The following is a 23,062-nucleotide window of genomic DNA, read 5'->3' on the forward strand; positions in this document are numbered from 1 at the left end:
CAACAATTTTAATATAAATGCAGTTGCTTTGTTCCGTTGTGAATACTTTGGAGTATGAGCAATCTAATAATGGGTTTGAGAATGTGGGTTTTGTAGTCAGAAACGGATTCAAATCCCAGCCCAACGACTTAATAGCTGTGTGTCCTTGAACGAATTATTGCGTCTCTTTTGTCTTCAGTTTTTTCGTTGGTAAAATGCAGGTGATATAACAGAACCTACATTGCAGGGTATTGTGAAGATTAGATGAGATAATGCAGGTAAAGCATGGTCTCTGAAGTCAAGGTGCTTGTGTTTGAAACATCTTACTTTCAAATGCAGGATGTAGGCCTTTCCACTCACTAGTTGTGAAACCTTGGGCAAATTACTTAACCTCTTTATGCCTTAGTTTTCTTATCTATAAAATGGGAATTATAATAATGGCATCTACCTGCTAGGGTTTGTGAGAGGAATAAATGGGGAAAAATAGGTAAAGAGCTTGGTACGTGTCTGGCAGAAGGAGTTTAATAATCATTAGCTATTATTATTTTTACTAATAGTTATGAGATTCGGGGGAAATTGACAGTACCTAGCATATGGCAAGTGCTCAACACATGTTAGCCATTGTTAAAATTAAGGGAATTCTATATTTTAATTTTAAAGACCCAATTCAAAGTGCTTGTCCTCTATGAAATATGTTCTAACTCATTGGTAGTAATAACTCTTGTGATTTTACTCAATGAATGTAACAGCAACCTACAAGCACTCATTGTTGTTGAAACCTCACAACAACCCTATTAGGTGGGTATTATTATCTCCCATTTAAAAGGGGGAAATGAGGGCTTAGACAGGTGAAGTAACCTGCTTGAGATCAAATAGCTAATATGAGCCAGGGCTGGGATTTGAACTTCAGGGCATATAACTCCAAAGGTTTCTTCTCGGCCCCATACCTGCATAAGGAAAAGATCACGGGTGGAGCGGGGTGCTGAGTGGGGAGAGAGATGGTGCAGCGGTGTGAGGCGCTAGGAGAACTGGAGACATTTAAGACTCAGAGCGTCAGGCTCTGAAGCTGGAAAGGCAGCTTTGCAGGGTCAGGAAAGAACGTCCTCTTCAGGTTCACCTGCCCTGAAGAGGAGGAATGGAGGTGAGGATGCACAGGGAGAGGACACCATTAGGACACAAGAGGGCGCCCCTCACCCTAAATCCAGCCTGGAATTTTTCCACGCTTTCCCTTAGCCTCTGTCTAATTGATGCCTGGCATTTTACAGGAGAGGAAAAATAAGGCCCCAAGAGGCCAAGCGCCCTGCCCAGTGTCATATAGAAATAAACAACAGAGCCTGAACTAGATCCCAGTTCTCTGCTCCAGCATCCACCAACATTTTTTTCCGTCCACAGTTGTCTATCAAGACCCTCTCTGCACTGGGCTAACATTAGGCTCTAAGGATGCAGAGGTGAATCAAACCTGGTCCCTATCCTCAGAGCCTGATCTCTAAACTTGCCCAGTCGAGTTTCCTGTTAGTAAATTAGCAATGTTCCCTATTAGCAAAAACATTTTTGAGCACACACGCCCAATATATGTGTATTTATCTACTTGTAAATGATATACATGTACGTATATAATTACATGAAAAGCTAACTTTTATTGAACATTTACAATGCATTATTAGGTCCTGCTCTCAGTACTTTATACGTATTAAGTCATTTAGCCTCTCAAAGTCCTTTGAGAGAGGGTCTGATACTATTCCATATTACTAAAGCCATATGGCTAAGAAGCAGGCAGTCTAGCTTCAGAATAAAGTGAGATTAGAAACAAAATAGAAATAGAAGTTTTAACACTTTCTTCCTAAACTCCAGTGGCTCATCTTGTGCACCCCCCCCCTTTGAAAACCACTGCTCAGGAGTCTCCCAGGGGCTTTCCTGGTAGCACAGTGGTTTAAAATCCGCCTGCCAGTGCAGGGGACACAGGTTCATGCCCTGGTCTGGGAAGATCCCACATGCTGCGGAGCAACTAAGCCCATGCACCACAACTACTGAGCCTGCGCTCTAGAGCCCACAAGCCACAACTACTGAGCCCACGTGCCACAACTACCGAAGCCCATGTGCCTAGAGCCCGTGCTCCACAAGAGAAGCCACCACAATGAGAAGCCTGCACACTGCAGCGAAGAGTAGCCCCTGCTCGCCGCAACTAGACAAAGCCCGCGCACAGCAACGAAGACCCAACACAGCCAAAAATAAAAGCAAATAAATAAATAAATTTATTAAAAAAAAAAAAAAAAGAGTCTTCCAGACCTGTGAAGGCCAGTACAGTGTGATCAGTACTTTGAGAAAGGGAAGTGCAGGAAATTGTGGGAACCCAGAGGCAGCAGCTTACCCAGGTTGGGAGATCAGGATGGCTTCCGGTCTTGGCTGAGCTGAATCTTAAAGGATACTTAAAGGATACTTTTCTCCCCAGAGGAAAGAAATTGGGGGAAAGGGTGTTCTTGGGTGAAGGAGCAGCACGTGCAAAGGCCCAGAGGCAATAGCGCATGGTGTTCTGGGAGTGCAAGTAGTTTAGCACGGCTAGAGCACAGAGTGTCAAGGGGGCGGGTTCCCCTCGCAGTGCTGCTATGAGGCTCAAACAAGATGATAGAAATGACCAGGCCTTTGTGTTCTTATTGCGGGAACAGGTAATCAATCTGCTGCCTCCTGGGCAGTATCCCAGCTTTTTGGTCCTCAGCTGCCAATTCCTCTATAAGCCAAGGGGCCCCTTTGCCCCTTGAAGATCTAGTTGAACTTGGCCTGGACCCCATTCCACAGCTTAAGAGTGCTCAGAGCCCTCCTTCCTTCCTCATACTCTCCATCAATTCCCAACTTTATTTCCTCTGGGCTACAGTTTCCATGACCCCAAGCCCTTTGCCCTCTGCCTCATGTGGGTTTCCATCAAAAACAGAAAGTCCAATTAAGCCAAGAACTTCATGGATTTAGTAGGTTTACTGAGGATTTGGAGATTTTGAGATCCCATCACATACTGCACTGCCACTTGCCATCTCCCAAATTTTCTCATTCATTTGGAAAGCCTCCAGAGCCTTTCCAAAGCCTGTGTCCCCAAAGCCACCAGTTGATCCTCCCTACACACACAGCACCCTGACCTCCTGCCAGAAGCCGAGGCAGGCTCACGCACCCACACGTACCCACTCCCTCCCTGCTAGGCTGGCTTGCTTTTCCTCTCCCCCCACCTCCAACACACATGCACCCACTCTAGGCCAACCCAGGCTGCCCCAACCTACTCCCCAGCCAAGCCCAGAACTCGTCCTTTCTTTCATCTTCCTTGGGCCGCATGCAGTAGTCTCCTCTGCAGAGCAGCCAGGACAGCCTAGAGCAACAAGGGAGCTGGTGGTGGGAGACCAGCTCCAGGAAGACCAGCAGCAGCCCTGGGGGGTGGGGGGCAGCCAGCAGGAGGAAGGCAGCCAGGCAGAGGTCCAGGCAGCAGCGTGGGATGTGCAGGGCCTGGCGACTCAGCACACAGAGCGTGACCCAGCTCCCTGCCATGCCATCTCCCACCTTGTCATCCACGTCCTTGCCTGGCTCAAAATCCCACTCAAGGAGACAGAAGTGCAGCCCCCGGCCCATCGGAGGGCGGCCCTCCAGAGTAGGCAGCAGCTCCCCAGTCACCCAGCTCTGGTCTTGCCTTCAGTGGGACACAAACACATCATAAAGGAACCTCCTGCCCTCACCCCTCTGACTCCTCAGACCCTGAAGCCAAGCCCTGAACAAGGCCTGGAGATGGAGGATCCAGGAGTTCCTGGCTTCCTATAGGATGGGCAAGGAGATCAGCAGAAGCAGCTGTGCAACACGGGGAGCTTACTAATGCAGACGTGATGGAATTGGAGGCCTGGAGAAAGGACGAAGAGACACAAGAGGAAGAAGAAGTAACTGAAGAACCGAAGAGATTCACGACGCAGGAAATGGCAAGGGGATTTTCTTTATTTGAGGAGGCACTGTTAGTTTTTGAGGCAGAGCACCTGAACGTAGGACGGTACACGAAGGTTGCAGCATCCGTTCAGAATGCAATCCAGTGCTACCGTGTCATCTATGATGAGAAAAAAAAAGCTACTACCCAGACATCACTGGATCATTTTTTCAAGAGAGTAGATAGAATTGAATCTAGCAAGGAACCAGAACCTGTGCCATCAACGTCAGGCGTGAGTGAAATTGCAGCTTGCCCTCCATCTCCTATTGCTGACGATCCTTCAGCTCTACCATCTCCCACCTCCTCTCCCTCCTCCAGTCAGTAACTCTTCTTGCCTGTTCACTCGATGCCAGCCCCTGTATGCCAGCTGTTGTACTGTACTACTGTACTTTTCAAGGTACTGTACTGTAAGATTAAAAATGTTTATTTTTTGTGTTTGTTTGTTTTTTATGTATTACTTGTGTGAAAAGCATTATAAACCTATTACAGTACAGTACTATGTAGCCAGTTGTGTTAGTTGGGTATCTAGTCTAACTTTGTTGGACTTACGAACAAATTGGACTTACAAACACGCTCTCGGGACAGAACTTGTTTGTATGTATGGGACTTACTGTATTGGGGCATCTGGGGACTTTGCTCCTGCAGGCTGCCATCTAGCATGAGGCCTGTCTCCCCGTCTAGCACTAAGACCTGGAGACTTCCCAAGCCCTGGAGAGCAGCAGCAGACAGTGTCTCTAACCCCACTTTGACCAGATGCAGCACCTCCCCTGGGCAGCTCACCCACCAGCTCCTCAAGCAGCACTGAGCAGGGCCGGGCGTGGGACTGCAGTGCCTGCGGCTTCCGCTCCCATAGGCTGGGCAGCCCCGTGATGCAGCAGGGCTTGGGGCTGTGCCCGTCCGCCCTTACCCTCTGATACCAGAGCCTGGAGAGCTGCCAGAGGAAAAGGTTGGAGGTGTCCTGGGAGCAGAGGGCCTGCAAGCTATCACCAAACAGGGAGAGTTGGCAAAGGGCAGGGAAGATCTTGGTGACATTCCAGGTCCCCAGCTGCAATCCCCAGCCTTTTAGACTCAAGGTCTGCAAGACTGGAAAGACATTAGAAGCCAGCATCCCAGGCTTCCTGCCTGAGACCGCATGAAGCTCCAAGCTGGTCAAGCTCATGGGCAGGGATAACACTACCCCGGAAGGGCCAGAGGGGAGCTGCAGGTTCAAGGTATGCAGACGCCCTGGAAGCCCAAGGCTGAGCTCAGCACCATGCGGGTATCCAGCAGGCTTAGGGCGGTTACTGCAGGCAGCGGAGCCAACCAGCCCTTGCCCAGGTCTACCAGTGGATTCTTGGCCAAGTCCAACTTCCCCAGCCTCCTTAAGCCCTGGAATGCCTGGCCCTGCAGACAAATCAGCTGGTTTCCCTGAAGTAGCAGTTCCCGCAGCTGGGGCAACATGAGAAGGTGACTGGGGACAGGGTGTGCAGCCCATTGTTGGACAGATCCAGGGCCCGCAGTCTTGACACAGCCCCTGTCTCGTTTGTGCCCAGCATGGCACTTGCAATTGGTTCCTACTCAAGTTCGGTTTCTGAAGGCTGGGCATGGCCGCCAGGAAACCTGGTGGGAGGTTAGTCATCAGGCCACTGCTCTTAAGACCCAAGCTCTTCAGGCTGTGGCAGGAAGCCAGGGCCTCCAGAGCTATGTGCCCTACAAGAGTGGATGCCAAATTCAGCTCCTGCAGCTCAAAGTGTGCAACTGCCCCAGCAGGCAGTTTGGCCGTGTCGGCATTGATCACAGACAGGGTGTCCAGGCTCTGCAGCCCCAGTCCCACCACTGCAGCTGCCTTCATCTTTGTGTGGTCCGGACACAGAGTCCCCAGCTTGAGCCCCTGGAGGGCCCCGGGACTGGCCATCTTCAGCTGATTGTTGAATGACAGGTCCAAATCTCCAGAAACCAGGCATCGCCAAAGGAGGGGCCATGCACCGGGTCTGGGAAGATGTCCGCCAGCTCCCCCACATTCTGAAGGCAACTATACTTGACACTGACCCACCGTAGGCTGGGAGAAAACCGCACACCCGTGTTCCCATCCAGGCAGGGGCCCAAGAAAGCGAGGCCTGGAGGGAGCTTAGGTTGCCATCAGGGGTAGGAAGAGGTAAACTGTGTAGGGGCCTGTGAAGAAGAGCTGCCGCAGCTGTCCCAACCTGCCAAGAGCTCCTGGCAGGAGCTGGGTGAGATGCAGACTCAGCCCCAGGACCTTGAGCCCAGGGAAGTGGGAGAAGGCGTCCAGGCACAGAACGGAAGTGGAACCAGAGAGACAGAGGCCCTCCTCACTCTGGGGCACAGCCTCCAGGGTCTGTGTCAGGTTGGTCACTGAGGAGCATGCCACAAGGAGGGGCAGGCTGGAGTCCAAAGGGCAGATCAGGAAGAAGAGGGAGACCAGAGGCAGCCGGGACCCTTCAGTCACCAGGCAGTTGGAAGCTGTCCAGCCTGCGGTCACAGAAGAGACGGGAGCAGACCAGGCAACAGCAATTGCCCCTCCCATCTCAGCACCAAGCCTGGTCCACAAAGAAAACAGAATCAGAACCCCCCTCTCTGCTCCCATCCCTTTTCCGGAGAGGAACCCAGACCCTATCCTCCCCCTGCACACATATATACACAATACTCATAACGCTGACAGGATGCACAGACCCCCAGGAGGGTCTGGAAGCAGGGTCGGAGGGCCACAATACTTCCAAACTGAAGAACTGCTGGGAGGGTGGGGCTAGACTCAGAGATGCTTAGAGCTGAGGATCCAAGGGTCAGGGAAAGACAGAAGTACACTCGTGGGAGGTGAGACCAACGTCTCACTTCCCTGTTGTGAGGAAGCAAGCAGTGTTTGTGAGCACAAGGTATGGCATCAGAGGTCCGGGATCTCACTCTGCCATTGTCCTGAGCAGTGCATGTCCCCTCTCTGGGCTTCAGTTTCCTCACCTGTAAGCCAAGCATACAGATACCTACTTCATAAGATTGCTGCAATATACATACGGTTTCTCTCCTCAACACTCTCTTTACTAATTCCTCTCCTAACTCCAACAGAAAGGAGGTCTTGAATAAATCAGGATTTTTTTTAAAGCAGTTGTTTTGTAAGCAAAATAATACATCAAAATGATGCCTTCATGGGCATCTTGTAATGCTCCACACGGAAGATTCCAAGAAGCCCAAAATTTACCCAAGAGGACCCATAGGGCTCCATTCCTGCCCTTCCAGGCTGGAGCTAGGAAGAATAGTCTCTGAGTCCTTGACCTTGATGTGCCACTACCAGAATGGAGGCAAGACCCCAAGGGAGAGCAGAACAAGAAAAAGAAAGGAGCTTTACGATTATTTCAAACAATGCCGTAAACCATTCAATACAATTCAATACGTGATCATGACTTTTTAAAATAATAAATTCAAAGAGAAGAAAAATTCCTTGACTTATAAAAGGGTATCTACTCCAGATCTATAATAAGTATAATTATTAATGGTGAACCATCACCTGCATCACATTACAGGAATGAGACTACTATAGTTACTTCTGTTTAACATGATAATGGAGGCTTTAGCCAGGAAAATAAGAAAGAAAAAGAACAGAAAATAAAATTATAAAATCATAAGTATTTTAAAAAACAAAAGGGTCACCATTTAGAAGATGCTATTATTGTCTACATAGGAAATTCAAGAATTTCTAGAAACAAACTATTAAAACTAAAGTATGTTTAGCAAAGATACTGGAAACTAGATACTTTAAAAACTTTCTAACACACCAGTGCATTAGTCAGGGTCTCAACAGGAAACAGCACCTTAAATGAGGATTTTTCTAAGATGTTTGTATGCAAAGAGGCTAATCACAAGGTGTTAGCAGTGCTTAGGAATACTACAAGGGGTAGTGTAGGAACCCAGGGCTAGCAATCGTAGAAGCTATCAACACTACTAGAACTGAAGGGATAAGGACTGGGAGAAGTTACCAGAACCTGGAAGGAGAGAGAGTCTTATAGGATCAGCTGCCTTGAGAGAAACAATGACATTCAGTCAAGTCAAATATCAACATGAGAGGACCTCACAGGAAGGAAGGAAGTTCTGGAACTGAAAAATTCAAAATCTGTAATGAAAAGTCCATGGGATAGGATTAATAGCATATTCCACACCAAGAAGAAAATAATCAGTGAACTTGAAGACCTAGAAATAGAAACTATCCTAAGTGAAATACAGAAAGATAAAGTCAGGAGAAAAGGAACAAAACCTCAATGACCTGTAGGAAAATACCAAACAGTCTAACATATGTGTAATTGGAGTCCCAGGGGGAAAAAGGGGAGGGGGAGTGTGAAGAAATAACCAAAATTTTTCCAAATTTAACAAAAACTATAAACCCATTATGCCATGAATTTCAAGAAAACCTAAAGATAATGAACACAAAGAAAACCACAATAAGAATGTCATACTCAAAATGTTGAAAATAATTGATAAAGAGAAAATCTTATGGGTAGCTAAAGGAAAATTACATAAAGTGACCCATTACAAAAGCAGGAAAAAAAGACAAGAATTGCCATTACGGTAACCCTATGTTGGTAGAGCCACCAATGACTCAAATTCCTCAAGAATGAAGATTTTGGTTACCCCACTGGATAAAACAAACAAGCAGACAAACAAACAACAACAGTTGAGGTGCTGGATTAAGCTAAATAGAACATGAAAGGGTTAATGGAGAACAGAAGTAAAATATACCGCCAGAAAAGAAAGAACTATAACTACAGATCTGTATTTTCTTCCTTGTAGTGTCATGTGTGCTTTACATTAACTATTGTATTTCATCAATTCTAAGATGCTCATTTTTTTCACGTTTTCAACACCTTTGAAATAAGGCTGCATCCTAAAATTGATTACCTCGCTATTGCTGGTAACCAGGCAACATTCATGGTATAGTTACTATATGCACATATGCTTACTTGGTCATAGTAGTTCACATTATTATAACTGCATTTGAGTTATGGATATTGTTGATAATACTCATTTTAGTTTAATTGTCCTTTAAAATGCCTTCTAAAATATTACAGTACAATTCCACATTGAAATGAAAAGTTATTCTATGTTCAGAAAAAAGCATAGAAAGAGAGCAGTAGGGCAAATAATCTTTGTTGGAGAAATAATGTGGGAGGAATTCAGGATAGGACTATAAATATGAAAAAGTCTGAGGAATACCGTAATCAATATATTCTTCTTCTATTTTAATTTTTTGTATGCATAAAGTTATATAAGATAAAAATCTATATCTACATTAAATAATTATAAAATAGCTCTAAATTATAAGTGATGAGAAAGTATTATGTCATCATTTAATGGATCATTTTCCTTAATGGTACATAAAATAAGGGTTTATTTTACAAATGATTCTTAGATTCAATAAAATGCAGCAATTTATCTATTTTAAAATAATTTTTCTCTTCTTTCCTTCATTATTAATAGTGCATTGGTGGTGGTTAATTTTACAATTTATTGCTCAGATTATAGAATTTTTAGACAAAATAGCGGTTATCAGAGGGGTGACCATCACCCACAGACTGTAGACATGCAGTTACTGGTGAGATTTAGGTTGAATCTTTTGAAGATAATTGGAATGCATTACTGGGTTTTGTTTTGTTTTTTAATGGTTGGTTGTGTTATAGTTGGTGGAAGCTTTATTTTGAAGTGTAAGTATTAGGAAAAGGAGTTATGTCGATGGACAGGCAAAGAGGTAGATAGTAGTGGGCATTTATTATTCATCTAGCATCTGAATTTCTTTCTTGTGCCTATTTGGTAACCATGTCCACCTTGCCTTTAGTGCTACTGCTTGGAGTCTGCCACCCTAGGATCCTGGTAGCCCTATTGAAATCAGGGAGCCCATTTCAACTGCAGTGTCCTATGACAATCCTAGGCCTAAACAGAGAATAGCCATGATAGTATTGTTCAAAGATGACAGTGTTTCCCTCACTAATGTATTTCTCAACACTTTCAATAAAGGACTGTCTTCTGGAACCATTCTAGAAACTCAGTTAGTGGGTGGAGAAAACATTGAACATGGAAATGTCCTCAATATTCCAATCTCCCCTCTCTATCCCTTCTCCAAACTCTATTTTATACCAAGGAATTTATGACACTTTAACTTTGTTTAGTAGACCACTGTTTAGTCCAAGATTCAGCCAACCAAACAAAAAAATAATTGGAACTCTTCTGGCTACTCAAGCTAACCTATTGAAATAAGGATCTCTGGTAAAGGATCCATACAAATAAATTCAGTATAATCTAAAATTACTTTGCTCCCTCCTTGGTCTAGCAAGCACTCTCAGGGTCTATTTCCACATGTATGCTTTAGATTTTGCCAATACAAATCAACAAATTTTTACCCTTATTTGGCTCTCCTAGTGGGTTTGACTTTGTAATTGCCTTCTAGGTACACTGGAATCTGACAGTAGTTATATATCTCTAGACTGTGGAAAAGATGACCTTCCATTTGTATCATGTCTGAATCTGTTTCTCAGGTTCATTCCTCTCCTTCCCCTCCTCTGTTCCATATCACAGGTAAACTGATATAAGTAAGTTATGTTTTCTGACTTCTGTGTGAGTAAGAGTTTGGAGAGCAGGAGAAAGGGAGAAGCCGGGATATTTTTCCCCCTCCTTCTCTGCTTTGGTAGAACCACCACCACCAGCTACAACACTTCTATGATTCCAACTCCAGTAGAGCAGACCTGCTATAGTTCTGGCTTCCCACTGATTGACCTGGTTGGCCCCAGTAATACACCTCTTCCCCCTGTTCCTGCCTCTGCAAGAAATGTGAGATTCTTCCATCACAGTCATAAAAAGTCCTTAGTTTTTAGGTGGACACTTGAGCTGAGTAATTAGTATATGAGCTTGAAGTCTATGTGCCCCTCATATTGTTCTATAGAATAGTCACTCAGCCTCTTAGAGCCTTGCTTTCAATGGGCACTTCATTTTATGTGACTGGAAGTTTTCATTTAACTGACTCTTTCACCATTGTATGTCTGATCTGTCAGAGTTGCATTGTTTAAAGCTGGATTTTCACTGCCCTTGATCCCAACAGGACCAATAACCAATCTTCAGATTCTTCTTCTTTTCCTGAGGGTCTGTTGTTTACACCCACTCCCTGTATACACCACTGCATCAGTCAGGGTTTAGTTATATGCAACAGAAACTGACTTCAGTTGATCAAAGCAGAAAAGAAGCTTATGGAAAGGATTTGGGGTAGCTCATTGACTCTTTGGGGGGGTTGAGAACCAGACTTATGGCCACCCCATTACCAAAAAGGGATTCTGTTCAGTCCCTACATTTTTTTTTGAATTTTATTTTATTTATTTTTTTATAGAGCAGGTTCTTACTAGTCATACATTTTATACACATCAGTGTATACATGTCAATCCCAATCTCCCAATTCATCACACCACCACCCCCACCTGCCACTGCTTTCCCCCTTGGTGTCCATACGTTTGTTCTCTACATGTGTGTCTCAATTTCTGCCCTGCAAACTGGTTCATCAGTACCATTTTTCTAGGTTCCACATATATGCGTTAATATGTGATATTTGTTTTTCTCTTTCTGACTTACTTCACTCTGTATGACAGTCTCTAGATTCATCCACGTCTCTACAAATGACCCAATTTCGTTCCTTTTTATGGCTGAGTAATATTCCATTGTACATATGTACCATATCTTCTTTATCCATTCATCTGTCGATGGGCATTTAGGTTGCTTCCATGACCTGGCTATTGTAAATAGTGTTGCAATGAACATTGGGGTGCATGTGTCTTTTTGAATTATGGTTTTCTCTGGGTATATTCCCAGTAGTGGGATTACTGGGTCATATGGTAATTCCATTTTTAGTTTTTTAAGGAACCTCCATACTGTTCTCCATAGTAGCTGTATCAATTTACCTTCCCACCAACAGGGCAAGAGGGTTCCCTTTTCTCCACACCCTCTCCAGCATTTGTTGTTTGTAGATTTTCTGATGATGCCCATTCTAACCAGTGTGAGGTGATACCTCATTGTAGTTTTGATTTGCATTTCCCTAATAATTAGTGATGTTGAGCAGCTTTTCATGTGCTTCTTGGCCATCTGTATGTCTTCTTTGGAGAAATGTCTATTTAGGTCTTCTGCCCATTTTTGGATTGGGTTGTTTGTTTTTTGAATATCGAGCTGCATGAGCTGTTTATATATTTTGGAGATTAATCCTTTGTCCGTTGATTCATTTGCAAATATTTTCTCCCATTCTGAGGGTTGTCTTTTCGTCTTGTTTGTAGTTTCCTTTGCTTTGCAAAAGCTTTTAAGTTTCATTAGGTGGCATTTGTTTATTTTTGTTTTTATTTCCATTACCCTAAGAGGTGGATCAAAAAAGATCTTGCTGTGATTTATGTCAAAGGGTGTTCTTCCTATGTTTTCCTCTAAGAGTTTTATATTGTCCGGTCTTACATTTAGGTCTCTAATCCATTTTGAGTTTATTTTTGTGTATGGTGTTAGGGAGTGTTCTAATTTCATTCTTTACATGTAGCTGTCCAGTTTTCCTGGCACCACTTATTGAAGAGACTGTCTGTTCTCCATTGTATATCCTTGCCACCTTTGTCATAGATCAGTTGACCATAGGTGCGTGGGTTTATCTCTGGGCTGTCTATGCTGTTCCATTGATCTATATTTCTGTTTTGTGCCAGTACCATATTGTCTTGATTACTGTAGCTTTGTAGTATAGTCTGAAGTCAGGGAGTCTGATTCCCCCAGCTCCGTTTATTTCCCTCAAGACTGCTTGGCTATTCGGGGTCTTTTGTGTCTCCATACAAATTTTAAGATTTTTTGTTCTAGTTCTGTAAAAAATGCCATTGGTAATTTGATAGGGATTGCATTGAATCTGTAGATTGCTTTGGGTGGTATAGTCATTTTCACAATATTGATTCTTCCAATCCAAGAACATGGTATATCTCTCCATCTGTTGGTATCATCTTTAATTTTTTTCAAGAGTGTCTTATAGTTTTCTGCATACAGGTCTTTTGTCTCCCTAGGTAGGTTTATTCCTAGCTATTTTATTCTTTTTGTTGCAATGGTAAATGGGAGTGTTTCCTTAATTTCTCTTTCAGAATTTTCATCATTAGTGTATAGGAATGCAAGAGATTTCTGTGCATTAATTTTGTATCCTGCAACTTTACCAAATTCATTGATTAGCTCTGGTAGTTTTCTGGTGGTATCTTTAGGATTCTCTAGGTATAGTATCACATCATCTGCAAACAGTGACAGTTTTACTTCTTCTTTTCCAATTTGTATTCCTTATATTTCTTTTTCTTCTCTGATTTCCATGGCTAAGACTTCCAAAACTATGGTGAATAATAGTGGCGAGAGTGGACATCCTTGTCTTATTCCTGATCTTAGTGGAAATGCTTTCAGTTTTTCACCATTGAGAATGATGTTTGCTGTGGGTTTGTCATATATGGCCTTTATTATGTTGAGGTAGGTTCCCTCTATGCCCACTGTCTGGAGAGATTTTTATCATAAATCGGTTTTGAATTTTGTCAAAAGCTTTTTCTGCATCTATTAAGATGATCATATGGTTTTTATTCTTCAATTTGTTAATATGGTATATCACATTGATTGATTTGCATATATTGAAGAATCCTTGCATCCCTGGGATAAATCCCACTTGATCATGGTGTGTGATCCTTTTAATGTGTTGTTGGATTCTGCTTGCTAGTATTTTGTTGAGAATTTTTGCATCTATATTCATCAGTGATACTGGTCTGTAATTTTCTTTATTTGTGATATCTTCTTCTGGTTTTGGTGTCTGGGTGATGGTGGCCTCATAGAATGAGTTTGGGAGTGTTCCTTCCTCTGCAATTTTATTGAAGAGTTTGAGAAGGATGGGTGTTAGCTCTTCTCTAAATGTTTGATAGAATTCACCTGTGAAGCCATCTGGTCCTGGACTTTTGTTTGTTGGAAGATTTTTAATCACAGGTTCAATTTCATTACTCGTGATTGGTCTGTTCATATTTTCTATTTCTTCCTGGTTCAGTCTTGGAAGGTTATACCTTTCTAAGAATTTGTCCATTTCTTCCAGGTTGTCCATTTTTTTGCTTATCTCTTTTAAATTTTATTTATTTATTTATTTATGGCTGTGTTGGGTCTTCATTTCTGTGCGAGGGCTTTCTCCAGTTGTGGCAAGTGGGGGCCACTCTTCATCGCAGTGCACGGGCCTCTCACTATCGCGGCCTCTCTTGTTGCAGAGCACAGGCTCCAGACGCGCAGGCTCAGTAATTGTGGCTCACGGGCCCAGCTGCTCTGCAGCATGTGGGGTCTTCCGGGACCAGGGCTCGAACCCGTGTCCCCTGCATTGGCAGGCAGATTCTTAACCACTGCGCCACCAGGGAAGCCCCCAGGTTGTCCATTTTATTGACATAGAGCTGCTTGTAGTAGTCTCTTAAGATGCTTTGTATTTCTGCGGTGTCTGTTGTAACTTTTTCATTTCTAATTTTATTGATTTGAGTCCTTTCCCTCTTTTTCTTGATGAGTCTGGCTAATGGTTTGTCAATTTTGTGTATCTTCTCAAAGAACCGGCTTTTAGTTTTATTGATCTTTGCTATTGTTTTCTTTGTTTTTATTTCATTTATTTCTGCTCTGATCTTTATGATTTCTTTCCTTCTGCTAACTTTGGGTTTTGTTTGTTCTTCTTTCTCTAGTTCCTTTAGGTGTAAGGTTAGATTATCTGAGATTTTTCTTGTTTCTTGAGGTAGGCTTGTATAGCTATAAACTTCCCTCTTAGAACTGCTTTTGCTGCATCCCATAGGTTTTGGGTCGTCGTGTTTCCATTGTCATTTGTCTCTAGGTATTTTTTGATTTCCTCTTTGATTTCTTCAGTGATCTCTTGGTTATTTAGTAGCGTATTGTTTAGCCTCCATGTGTTTGTGTTTTTTACGTTTTTTTCCCTGTAATTCATTTCTAATCTCATAGCATTGTGGTCAGAAAAGATGCTTGATATGATTTCAATTTTCTTAAATTTACTGAGGCTTGATTTGTGACCCAAGATGTGATCAATCCTGGAGAATGTTCCATGCGCACTTGAGAAGAAAGTGTAATCTGCTGTTTTGGGATGGAATGTCCTATAAATATCAATTAAATCTATCTGGTCTATTGTGTCATTTAAAGTTCTTGTTTCCTTATTAATTTTCTGTTTGGATGATCTGTCCATTGGTGTAAGTGAGGTGTTAAAGTCCCCCACTATTATTGTGTTACTGTCGATTTCCTCTTTTATAGCTGTTAGCAGTTGCCTTATGTATTGAGGTGCTCCCATGTTTGGTGCATATATATTTATAATTGTTATATCTTCTTCTTGGATTGATCCCTTGATCATTATGTGGTGTCCTTCTTTGTCTCTTGTAACGTTCTTTATTTTACAGTGTATTTTATTTGATATGAGTATTGCTACTCCAGCTTTCTTTTGATTTCCATTTGCATGGAATATCTTTTTTCATCCCCTCACTTTCAGTCTGAATGTGTCCCTAGGTCTGAAGTGGGTCTCTTGTAGACAGCATGTATATGGGTCTTGTTTTTGTATCCATTCAGCGAGCCTGTGTCTTTTGGTTGGAGCATTTAATCCATTCTCGCTTAAGGTAATTATCGATATGTATGTTCCTATTACCATTTTCTTAATTGTTTTGGGTTTGTTTTTGTAGGTCCTTTTCTTCTCTTGTGTTTTCCACTTAGAGAAGTTCATTTAGCATTTGTTGTAGACCTGGTTTGGTGGTGCTGAATTCTCTTAGCTTTTGCTTGTCTGTAAAGCTTTTGATTTCTCCATCAAATCTGAATGAGATCCTTGCCAGGTAGAGTAATCTTGGTTGTAGGTTCTTCCCTTTCATCACTTTAAGTATATCATGCCACTCCCTTCTGGCTTGTAGAGTTTCTGCTGAGAAATCAGCTGTTAACCTTATGGGAGTTCCTTTGTATGTTATTTGTCGTTTTTCCCTTGCTGCTTTCAATAATTTTTCTTTGTCTTTAATTTTTGCCAATTTGATTACTATGTGTCTCAGCGTGTTTCTCCTTGGGTTTATCCTGTATGGGACTCTCTGTGCTTCCTAGACGTGGGTGGCTATTTCCTTTCCCATGTTAGGGAAGTTTTCAACTATAATCTCTTCAAATAGTTTCTCGGGTCCTTTCTCTCTCTCTTCTCCTTCTGGGACCCCTATAATGCGAATGTTGTTGCATTTAATATTGTACCAGAGGTCTCTTAGGCTGTCTTCATTTCTTTTCATTCTTTTTTCTTTATTCTGTTCCACAGCAGTGAATTCCACCATTCTGTCTTCCAGGTCACTTATCCATTCTTCTGCCTCAGTCATTCTGCTATGGATGCCTTCTAGTGTATTTTTCATTTCAGTTTTTGTATTGTTCATCTCTGTTTGTTTGTTCTTTAATTCTTCTAGGTCTTTGTTAAACATTTCTTGCATCTTCTCGATCTTTGCCTCTATTCTTTTTCCGAGGTGCTGGATCATCTTCACTATCATTATTCTGAATTCTTTTTCTGGAAGGTTGCCTATCTCCCTTAACTTAGTTGTTTTTCTGTGGTTTTATCTTGTTCCTTCATCTGGTACATAACCCTCTGCCTTTTCATCTTGTCTATCTTTCTGTGAATGTGGTTTTTGTTCCACAGGCTTCAGGATTGTAGCTCTTCTTGCTTCTGCTGTCTGCCCTCTGGTGGATGAGGCTACCTAAGAGGCTTGTGCAAGTTTCCTGATGGGAGGGACTGGTGGTGGGTGAGCTGACTGTTGCTCTGGTGGGCAGAGCTCAGTAAAACTTTAATCCACTTGTCTGCTGATGGGTGGGGCTGGGTTCCCTCTCTGTTGGTTGTTTGGCCTGAGGCGACCCAACACTGGAGCCTACCCGAGCTCTTTGGTGGGGCTAATGGCAGACTCTGGGAGGGCTCAAGCCAAGGAGTACTTACCAGAACTTCTGCTGCCAGTGTCCTTGTCCTCACGGTAAGACACAGCCAGCCTCCGCCTCTTCAGGAGACCCTCCATCACTAGCAGGTAGGTCTGGTTCAGTCTCCTATGGGGTCACTGCTCCTTCCCCTGGGTCCCGATGCACACACTACTTTGTGTGTGCCCTCCGAAAGTGCAGTCTCTGTTTCCCCCAGTACTGTCAAAGTCCTGCAATCAAATCCCACTAGCCTTCAAAGTCTGATTTTCTAGGAATTCCTCCTCCCATTGCCAGACCCCCAGGGTGAGAAGCCTGACGTGGGGCTCAGAACCTTCACTCCAGTGGGTGGGCTTCAGTGGTATAAGTGTTCTCCAGTTTGTGAGTCACCCACCCAGCAGTTAATGGGATTTAATTTTATTGTGATTGTGCCCCTCCTACCGTCTCATTGTGGCTTCTCCTTTGTCTTTGGATGTGGGGTATCTTTTTTGGTGAGTTCCAGTGTCTTCCTGTCAATGATTGTTCAGCAGTTAGTTGTGATTCTGGTGTTCTTGCAAGAGGGAGTGATAGCACGTCCTTCTACTCTGCCATCTTGAACCAATCTCTCTACTTTTTAATGTCACTTATCTTACGATTTAAAATCAGTTTTATCTGATCGGTAAATACTAGTCCATGAGTCTACACTACAGTTCAAGGGAGGTTGAGATGCAAGCCTCTGGTATTTTTTATCTTCTCTAATGAGAAGCAGGCTCTACCTCTCTGTGGTTGGATGAACTTTCTCCCCTAAAAAGAAACATAGAAAGAGGCTTGGATACTGGACAGCCAAAAAGATGATAAACATCCACTGCCCTATGTGAACATACTGAGTTCATGATACATGCCTAGAACGGAGTGCTTAGGGGAGAGTGCTTCTTACCCACTCCTTCTTCCTTGTAAAGAAACCCATTAGTATAACCCTCCTGGGTCTTCCCCCCTTCACACCTCCTGGAGGAAGAAATACGACTTACATTATTGATGAGTTTGGGAGAGAACATGAGTGTGTGGAGCTCTGTGCCTTCCTCTTTCCTTTCCCTTTGGGAGTACACATTCACATCTGCTTTGTGCACCAAGTTTTATAAGAACAGACGTCACATGGGGAGGTGTGCATATTCCTTGCAATGTCTATAAATGGATGGATAAAACTAGTGTTCACTATTATGTCTGCAGCTCTAAGACATAGTCTCCAATAACAGCTCTACAGTAGGAAAGATGAAAGTTTATTCTTTGGCATACTTCTCAACTGGTTCATGAGTCAGGGATGAAAAGGAGGCCCCTCAACCCACTATTATTTTTTACTGTTTTGCAGCTAAATGTGACCTAGCCTCTGCCCCTGGAGGGGTCTCACTCTAGTGGGAGAGGGATACATAGCAGATCATAATACACCATGACCCCTGGGGCAACGTTTGACTGTGTCACTCCTTAGGACGGTCATACTCCAGAGCCTTTAGAATGCAAAACTATAGACTGTACCCTTTAGGTGATTGTCCACCTGGCTTTTTCCTATTTAAAAGTGAGAAGAGGGCTTCCCTGGTGGCACAGTGGTTGAGAATCTGCCTGCCAATGCAGGGGGCACGGGTTCGAGCCCTGGTCTGGGAAGATCCCACATACCGCAGAGCAACTGGGCCCGTGAGCCACAACTACTGAGCCTGCGCGTCTGGAGCCTGTGCTCCACAACAAGAGAGGCCGCGATAGTGAGAAGCCCGCGCACTGCGATGAAGAGTGGCCCCCGCTCGCCGCCACTAGAGAAAGCCCTTGCACGAAACGAAGACCCAACACAGCCAAAAATAAATAAATAAATAAATAAAGTTTAAAAAATTTAAAAAATAAATAAAAGTGAGAAGAGTAAAATTTGCAGTCAGGTAAAAAGGAACTATTAGAATGGGACTGCTTCAGTTTCCCTTTGTTACAGTAACCAGATTAACTTGCTTTACCCTAATTCCCCAAGTGGGGGTTGGAGGGCCAGCATCTGATCAGAAGCTCTGGGATTCCTGCCCCTGTCTCTTTCCTTTCCCTAGTCATTCGAGCACCTCAGAGATTTACAGACTGAGCTGGAGAGGCCCTCTGAGTTCATTCAGTCCAACACCTCCCTTTTCAGATGGGGAAACTGAGACCCAGAAAGAAGAAGGGGATTTTCCAGGGCCAAAGAGAGGGCAGATGGCAGAGCTGGGATCAGCACCCAGGGTCATGGTCGAGCCAGGTGGGGATGGAGTGTTAGTGACAACAAGCAGCCTTCACTCCCGACCATGGGAAGTGAAATGAAGCTCTTGGAGTCCAGAAGACCCCTCCTGCCATCCTCCTGGCCCACTGTACTCCACACATATTTAGGACAGGGATCTCAGCTTCCCTTCCCTGGGCTGGGATGTGAGGAGTTTATGGAAGGAGCCTGAAGTCAGACCTCAGTTCTCATGCTGTGGTCTGGCTAGTGCTGCCCAGAGAAGTGCTCTGGGAATAAAGAGAGCTGAGAAACCAGCTTTGCAAGTAAATAAATGAAATGAAATAATGTGACATGGCGTAAAATAAAATAGATGCCTTTGCCCTCATCAGGGGGCCACTTTCTGGAGGTGCTTTCTCCTTTCTCTCTCCATTCACCCATCTCTCCTGCCTCCAAGCTCAGCAGACCCTTACTCCCCATACTTTCCCTCGATCGCATCTCCACCACCTCCTTTTCCTCCCCACCCCTGCCTAGGCACTCCTGTCCTCCTGCAGGATGGAATTCTGACAAACCCAAGTGATTGCCTTCTCTGTGGGTTGTTAACTGGTCAGCAAATACAATCTTTAATCAAACAAATTTTCAGCGATTTTATCGCATAACCACATTCAGGTAACATCACTAGAATTCTAAACAAAAAGAAGAAAGAGTTGACCCCCAGCTCCACCACCACCAAATCAAACGGCTTTGGCTCGCCTGAGTTTGATTCGGTTCTTGTCCTGACATTAAACAGATAGCTATCATTTTTACACCTTCCTATATGCCAGGCATACTGAGAAGCATTTCAAGCAATATAAACCTGGAAGTATTTTATTTCCCAGAATCCCCTTTTTTTGCCCATCCAGAATCCCTTTTAATAAGAAGAAGAATTAACATTTGTTGAGAACATACTATGTGCCAGACACTATGCTCTCTTTTCATCCTCAGGACACAGTTTGTGTGTGCTTTCCCAACCCCACCAACGTTCTCCAGATGGAGAACTGTGGCCCAAGGAAGTTCAGTGGCCCGTCCAAGGTCCCCAGGGTAGTTAGTTTCTTCCTCTGTCAAAGGTGAGAATGTCCTAGTTATTACTTCCCCATTTGGGTTTCCAGGGGACAGTTGGGGTTTGGCTGTGAGTTCCTTTGTTGTAACTGCCTTTGTGGCTTTGGTGTTTTCAGGTGTAATTCCCAGACAGCCTTGAGTGAAGGATGCCCTTGTTTCCTGTTTTTCCAAACATCACAAGGACAGACAGTGGAGTCTAAACAAGGGTTACAGGATGAGGAGATATTTTCACTGATACACAGAACAAATGGGAATCCAGCCAGGGGCAGCTGGACAGAACTTTCAGAGAAGAGTTCCCTGTAGTCCTGCCGCAGCACCAGCCCTTCTGGGAAAGTGAAAGAGGCCAGGCCAAGAGTGGCCTGGGCTACTCTGTTGTCTTGGTGGAGGTTCTGTTTGTGTTCAGGAACAAAAATCATCTCAGACTACCCCAGGCACAATTTGTTGGGAGGATGTAAGGGTATCTCATTGAACCCTAAATCAGCTGGGCCTGGGGAAAGCCTGAAGTCAGGAAGTAGAGCCATCAGAGAACTTCCAGAAGTTTCTCTCTCATTTCTACTTCAACTTTCCTCTTCCTCCTAAACAGATATCTCTGCTTCTATGCTCTCATGGCTGACGAGGCCACCCCATCCCAAGGGAACTCCCGGCTGAACTAAACCAAAGGTCAGCTTTGGAGGGGGCAGAAGCTCCACCCTCCCTGCTCTAGTTTACCCCATCCCACCACTCCCACCACCAACCACATCTGCTCAAGGTCCCTTCCCACTACTGGTTTTGATGCTCCGCCTCCCACCCACCCCTGCCCATCCACCAGGATCCACTGAGGGAGCTCAGAGGGAGGAGGAACCACCATCTTCCTTCCTTGGGGACTTCTGAGAAACCCTGCTCCATATGTTCCCTGTCTATGTTGTGAGCCTGCAGGATGCTCTGCTTGGGGATGGATGGGTTTCTCCACCGTTCTGGAAAGGGAAGCAAATATTCTCTTGCTCGGGAGGAGCAGCAAAGCGTGCCACTGTTTCATGGCCGAAGAGGGCTTGCAGACTGGGCTGTAAGGAGCCATTGGTCCTGGTTTCTCAGTGTCCCCTTTCCTGTTGGCTTGCAGATCTCATTATTTAGACAGTCTCCTTTTTAGACAATTTGTACAAGGCCTGTTAGACATTCATTCTATTCCCTCATTCAAGCCGCAGCTATTCTGAGCAGGGCACAGGGTACAGAGGCAAAGGAGTCAGGGCACCTGCCCTTGGGAGGCTCATGGTAGGTGGGAGTGACAAGCCCATGAAAAGAGGAGTGATCCAGACGTCCTCTTGTTTCTCCTGCTAGCAGGTCACACTTCCTTTTAATGCATAAGCAGCAATAAACTGAACCCTCAGTCTGCAAGACTTCAGGAAATCCGGTCTCTTACAGAGTTCCCTTTCCCAAGGATCTCTGAGAATTCTTACATATTCCACCAATTCATATGGTTGTCACTTATCACCTTTGTCTGCTCCACTGGACCCCCGATCTGGAGCCCCAGCCCTGGGAGACCTGCTCTCCCCAGGCTCCTGTTTGTCTAACGAGGGCTTGTTCCCAAGGACTCCCAAGCTCCCTTCTCTCCTCTGTACTCTCTCCCTACATGACTTCATCCAGTCTCACGGTTTTTAAATATCATCTATTTGTCGATGAGTTTACAAATCTCTATCACCACCGCTGACTTCTCTCCCCAGCTCCAGACTCTTGTATCCAATTGCCTATTTGTCATCTTCACTTGGAGGTCAAACAAGCAATTGAAACAACTTAGCCAAAACAAACTCTTGATTTCCTGCCCTGCTCTGCCTGCCCCAAAACCAGCTCCCCTCCAAGTATCTCCATTTCAGGCGATGTTTCACTACATAGCAGGACACCATCCACTTAGTTGCTCAATCTACAAACCTGAAAGTCATTCCTGATTCTTCTCTTTGCTCCCCCACCGCCCCCCACAGCTAGCCCTGTGGAAGCCACATCAGAACCCATCCTGAATCTGCCCGCTTCTCTCCATCTCCATCGCTAGGCTCCTAGATCACGTGGCCATTGTCTCCCACCTAGATGATGGCAATGGCATCCTGACTTGCCTCTCTGCTTTCACTCCTGCCCCCTGCAACCTATTTTCCACACAGAATCCAGAGTGAGCTTTTAAAAATACAAACCCGTCACATCACTCTCCTGCTTAAGCCCTTCCATGGCTTCCCATCACATTTAGAATAAAAATTTAATGTCTTACTCTGACCTACAATGTCCTCCCTGAGCTGGCCCTGCATGCCTCACCGCCATCCTCAGGTATCGCACACACGACTGTCTTTCTTCCTCTTTCTCTCTCTCCCTCTTCCAGCCACACTTGGCCTTCTCACTGTTCATCAGAAGGGCCAGGCCCACCTCCACCCAAGGGCTTTTGCAATAACTGTTCCCTTTGCCTAGTAAGCTCTACCCCACCTTGGAAGGTGTGTGTGTGTGTGTGTGTGTGTGTGTGTGTGTGTGTGTATTTTTACTAATCATAAGTTAATGCTACAATACTAATCACTTTGCATATGAGTCACCACCGTAGGAACTTTTTGCCTAAGACAAAACAATTTTCCTAGGCCACCTAGAAGCTCTGTTCTCCCATCCTATTTTCTTAGCAGATAATATGCCTTGCAACCTGAAACACTTCGAAGTCTTTCCAACAATGGGGGGAGAAAAAGACCATAACTTGGTAAGAAGAAGAACAAAAAGGAGGTGGGAGAGGAGGAGAAAACAAAATAGCAATTAAGACCAAATTATTAAGTGACATTAAACAAGATCATGTTGAAACAATAAAAGCTACATTACTAGAGCAACGAAACACACCAAACATGGCTTTTACAAAGATAAAGAGAAGTTGCCAGAAGCACAATGGTAGTTTTCATTTATTCATCCAACAAGTGATAGCCTACTCT

The 23,062-nt window shown here is 44.2% G+C and overlaps 1 protein-coding gene across 1 annotated transcript in view; it reads right to left on the reverse strand.

The window, feature by feature from the left end:
• Window positions 1–3,213: 3,213 nt before the first annotated feature.
• LOC133087222 (toll-like receptor 12) overlaps window positions 3,214–23,062 on the reverse strand; it is a 53,787-nt gene continuing 33,938 nt past the window's right edge. The window contains 9 exon segments of the mRNA XM_061184027.1: window positions 3,214–3,798; window positions 4,475–4,691; window positions 4,693–5,146; window positions 5,149–5,361; window positions 5,364–5,465; window positions 5,468–5,851; window positions 5,854–6,037; window positions 6,039–6,406; window positions 7,859–7,896. Of these exon segments, the coding sequence (XP_061040010.1) occupies window positions 3,214–3,798; window positions 4,475–4,691; window positions 4,693–5,146; window positions 5,149–5,361; window positions 5,364–5,465; window positions 5,468–5,851; window positions 5,854–6,037; window positions 6,039–6,406; window positions 7,859–7,896 (2,545 nt within the window).

Source organism: Eubalaena glacialis, chromosome 3, assembly GCF_028564815.1.
Source record: "Eubalaena glacialis isolate mEubGla1 chromosome 3, mEubGla1.1.hap2.+ XY, whole genome shotgun sequence".
Classification (NCBI taxonomy): domain Eukaryota; kingdom Metazoa; phylum Chordata; class Mammalia; order Artiodactyla; family Balaenidae; genus Eubalaena; species Eubalaena glacialis.